The sequence below is a fragment of the Clupea harengus genome, chromosome 24 (assembly GCF_900700415.2).
Source record: "Clupea harengus chromosome 24, Ch_v2.0.2, whole genome shotgun sequence".
In the NCBI taxonomy this organism is placed as follows: domain Eukaryota; kingdom Metazoa; phylum Chordata; class Actinopteri; order Clupeiformes; family Clupeidae; genus Clupea; species Clupea harengus.
The window spans coordinates 12,377,538-12,382,537 of NC_045175.1; the positions used below are offsets into that span (position 1 = coordinate 12,377,538).

The 5,000-nt window shown below is 48.1% G+C and overlaps 1 protein-coding gene across 1 annotated transcript in view; it reads left to right on the forward strand.

Annotated features, from left to right (window-relative positions):
- The first annotated feature begins 2,459 nt into the window (after positions 1-2,459).
- The window catches only part of LOC122128744 (extensin-like), a 3,573-nt gene continuing 1,032 nt past the window's right edge, over positions 2,460-5,000 (forward strand). Inside the window, exon 1 of the mRNA XM_042703476.1 lies at positions 2,460-2,510. Within this exon, the coding sequence (XP_042559410.1) occupies positions 2,460-2,510 (51 nt within the window). The remainder of the gene's footprint in view (positions 2,511-5,000) is intronic.

The following is a 5,000-nucleotide window of genomic DNA, read 5'->3' on the forward strand; positions in this document are numbered from 1 at the left end:
TCATGGCCGTCAGCGCCGTCGTCATCATTATCGTCATCTTCATCATCATCATCATCATCATCATCATCTTCTTCACTCCCTTCAGAGGAAAAATGGCTCTGGCCACACCCCCCGAGGTGCTCGACCACAGACACACACCAACAGGAGCAAAACAGAACAGAACACTACTGGTGGGGCAGCGGTCATGTGACCCAGTCATGTGACCCAGTCATGTGACCACCCCCCCCCCACCCACCCCATCGAGTGGAAGAAGAAGGAGGAGAAGGAAGAAAAGAATGGCCTTCTTTAAAAAAAAGCAAAAAAAAAAGAAAATAGTGTAAAAAAAAAAAATCCTCTTTAAAAAAAACACAAAAAAAAAGCTGACAAAAAACGGCCCTTTTCTTCTCTTTTTATCATTATTGTTACTATTATTGTTGTCGTGTTTTATATACCTGTTATATACTTGTGTCATATTGTAGTCATGGAATATTAGGCAATAGGAACTCCTCTCCGCCCCCCACGCGCTCACCCACAACAGGGGTGTGTAGGAATCTCTGTATAATATACAAAACCAAGTCTCAGAAGTCCCGCCCACCAGCCATAGCTACGCACCCACCCCATTGGATAAGCCCAGGTTCCACCCACTGCCATTTGATTTGTTAAAGCTCCCGTGACAGCCTCCCTTTTGGATTGGTCGGTCATAGGGGTAGCTCCCTGGTCACACTAGTCACTCTTCACTACCCCCTCAGCATTGTTTACTAAGTTCTAAGTTCTAAGTTCTGTATTTACCTGCACAAAGCCTCACAATCACTCGACGCAGGCGATCAATATGTTCAGTGTCTACTCGACGCAGGCGATCAATATGTTCAGTGTCTACTCGACGCAGGCGATCAATATGTTCAGTGTCTACTCGACGCAGGCTATAAAATATGTTCAGTGTCTACTCGGCGACCCCGCCGGTCATGCGCTCTGAACAAAATTACAGTCAGTCAGTCCAGCCGTAGTTAACACTAAATAACTTTCACACTATAAAACAAACTGTGCACATTGATCTCTTCTTCGTCTATGCTATTGGAACAGACAGAACAGAAAACAGCCGTTGGAGAGAGAGAGAGAGAGAGAGAGAGGGGGGGGGGGGGGGAATGACAGAGCGAGGAAAATACATCCATGCTCTGGTGTGGTGACCCTAGGCAATAGTCCAATCATCAGAGAGCCTCCCGCATTCCTCTGATGTTCTCCGAAGAGAACCTTGGCCAGCCCAATAACCCATTAGAACATTGGCCAGCCCAATAGAACCCACTAGAACCCATTAGAACATTGGCCAGCCCAATAGAACCCACTAGAACCCACTAGAACCTTGGCCAGCCCAATAGAACCCAATAGAACCTTGGCCAGCCCAATAAAACCCAATAGAACCTTGGCCAGCCCAATAGAACCCATTAGAACCTTGGCCAGCCCAATAAAACCCAATAGAACCTTGGCCAGCCCAATAGAGCCCAATAGAACCTTGGCCAGCCCAATAGAACCCAATAGAACCTTGGCCAGCCCAATAGAACCCAATAGAACCTTGGCCAGCCCAATAGAACCCAATAGAACCTTGGCCAGCCCAATAGAACCCAATAGAACCTTGGCCAGCCCAATAGAACCCAATAGAACCTTGGCCAGCCCAATAAAACCCAATAGAACCTTGGCCAGCCCAATAGAGCCCAATAGAACCTTGGCCAGCCCAATAGAACCCAATAGAACCCAATAGAACCTTGGCCAGCCCAATAGAACCCAATAGAACCTTGGCCAGCCCAATAGAACCCAATAGAACCTTGGCCAGCCCAATAGAGCCCAATAGAACCTTGGCTAGCCCTATAGAGCCCAATAGAACCTTGGCTAGCCCTATAGAGCCCAATAGAACCTTGGCCAGCCCAATAGAGCCCAATAGAACCTTGGCCAGCCCAATAGAACCCAATAGAACCTTGGCCAGCCCAATAGAACCCAATAGAACATTGGCCAGCCCAATAGAACCCAATAGCAAAACCAGACCTCCCCACAAGACCACCTTTAGCACACACAGACAGGCGGACGCCGTTGTTGTTGATGTCTGTATGGTCATACACGGAAGGCTGAAAGGCAATAATCCCCCCTACACACACACACACACATACACACACACACACACAGGCGGACGCCGTTGTTGTATGTCTGTATGGTCACACACGGAAGGGTCACCCACCAGAGGCACTGGGGTTTTATTTTAAAAAGAAGCTGTCAGTGAACACACAAAGGCCATAACCCCCCCCACACACACACACACACACTCAACACACATACACACACACACACACACTCACACACACACACACACACACACACACACACACACACACACACACACATACACACACACACACACACACATACACACACACACACACACACACACACACACATACACACACTCAACAGCATGTAACCCAGGTCAGTAGGCCATGGTGGTGCTGCCATTAGACTGTAGAAGGCAGAAGAAGAGGAATGTTGAGGTGAGGTCGACTATTTTTAGTGATTCTTTCTTTTCCCAGTTTTTAATGTTAAGTGTTAATGAGGAAGAACAAACTGCAGAGCACTGAGCCGTGTGCAGTCCAGTCCAGTCCAGCAGGTGGCGCCAGCAGGGGGCGCTGCCAGCTCTCTGTGTGGCAGGCAGGCAGGCAGGCCCGGCCCGATTCTGATCTGGAACCTACCGCTGATCCGGCACACACGTCTGCTGGTTCTCCTAGACCCGTGTCAGAGAGTCGGCACTCCCTCCCTCCCGAGCGAGGGGTTCTGCAGACTGAGCAGCGTCCATATGAGGGATTATGAGAACCTTTTTCTTTTTTTTTTCTTTTTTAACATCTGAAATTTCTTATATTCACTTTGTTTTTTTGGTATACATTTTTTTTTTTTTCCCTCCAAACAGTCCTTTAACTCCAGGACTCTAAACTGAAAGGGGTGAGAGGGTTCGATGATCCCAGTCTTTGTATATTTGAGGAGAAAAAAAACAAACAAACAAACAAACAAACAAACAAAAAAAGTATTTGTTTATATTTGTTGACCTTTTTTTCCACTTGTTTTTGAGTCTCTCTATGTCATTGGCATACAATGTCCCCTTTTAAAGGCATGTCATGTTTGTACTAGCTGACTTTTGTACGTGTGTGTGTGTGTGTGTTTGAAGGCTTAAGGAACCTATGCAGCACTAAGGGTTTTTTTTGGGGGGGGGGGGGGAGACGGATGTTGTTGGACAGAGGGGGGGGGGGGGGGTTCAGGCACAGCTTGTGATGGAATATGATACTGGGGTGGGATACATACAGGGACCCCAGGTAGCACGGTATCTGTTACCTGCGGAGGGAGAGGGGGGAGATATTAGGGGCTAAACTGGCCTGACGTGGGAATTTTAGTGGCTTAACATCAACTGCTTGATTGAGTTCAACCTTCCCCCCATAAATAAATGTTTCCGTGAAAGAGTGAACATGTGCTTCTCCATTTTCCACACTCCTTTATTTTGTTTCATGTTTGCTTTTTTTTATATTTTCAATTCTCACCTTCTCTCTCTCTCTGGTCTTGTCATTCTGAAATTAAATGAAAGCAGGACCCCAAACACACACACTTCACACACACACTTCACACTTCACACACACACACACACACACACACACACACACACACACACACACACACACACACACACACACACACACACACACACACACACACACACGTGGCGGCACAGGCCTCCTCCGCTGTCCGAGCCTGAAGGAGTTCATGTTAAGCAGCGCTAGCTCCTCAGAAGAAGCCAAGCCTGTCCGTAGAAATAGATTCCCACAGAGACGTGCCTGATCCATGGAACACACACACACACACACACACACACACACACACACACACACACACTCCCACAGAGACGTGCTATTTCTATTCCATTTCTACGACGCAGATACAGTCGGCCGATTCTCTGATCATTCCGTGGTGGTCTCCCTACGGAGTGTCTGTTTCTCAGAGACTGTAAAGCAACTCCTCTGCATCATGGGATTCTGGGAAACATTTGGGCCCTTGCCTTGCAAAGGATTTCTAAATTAGATTATTAATATTATTATTATTATAAAGGAACGTCCAAGTAAAGGAAGGGTGAGGGTCAACCAATCAAGAATTCAAGGGTTCATTCACTACTGGCAATACTCTTTTAGACGTCGAGTCCGTATACCTGTTAAGAGACAAAGAAGACGCGCACACACACACCTCACATGCACACACACCTCACATGCACATACACACTCACCTCACATGTATACACACACACACACACCTCACATGTACACACATTCACCTCACATGCACATACACACATCTCACCCTCACACCGATTTACACACACACACACACACACACCTCACGTGCACATACACACACCTCACACTCACATCGATTTACACACACACACACACACACTCACCTCACGTGCACACATTCACACACACACACACACAGTAAAAAGCATTGGTTGCATCTCCCCTCACAAGACTGATGAATCAACCCGAGGAGACTGAGACACAGGGAGGGTGGATGAGAGAAAGAGAAAAAAAAAAAAATACAAATAAAATCATGCACTAAACAAATGAAAACACATTCACACACACACACATACACTACACAGACCCTGTAAATTGCCCTAGTGTTTGTGACGTAGCTTGTGCACCTCCTCCTCTTCCTCCTGCATTGTTAAGATTGGCCCTGAATAAAAGTGCCTTTTGACCTACGAGCCCCTTTCTGAAGCACCGCTCAGTCGTGGAGGGAGGAGCACCTGGTCCTGGAGCTGCAGCACCACCACCGACCCAGAGTCCCCCACCACCACCCCCACCCCCACCCCACCACCACCCCCACCCCCACCCCCACCACCACCACCACCACCACCGACCCAGAGTCCCCCACCCCCCCCACCACCCCACCGACCCAGAGTCCCCCACCACCCCCACCGACCCAGAGTCCCCCACCCACCACCA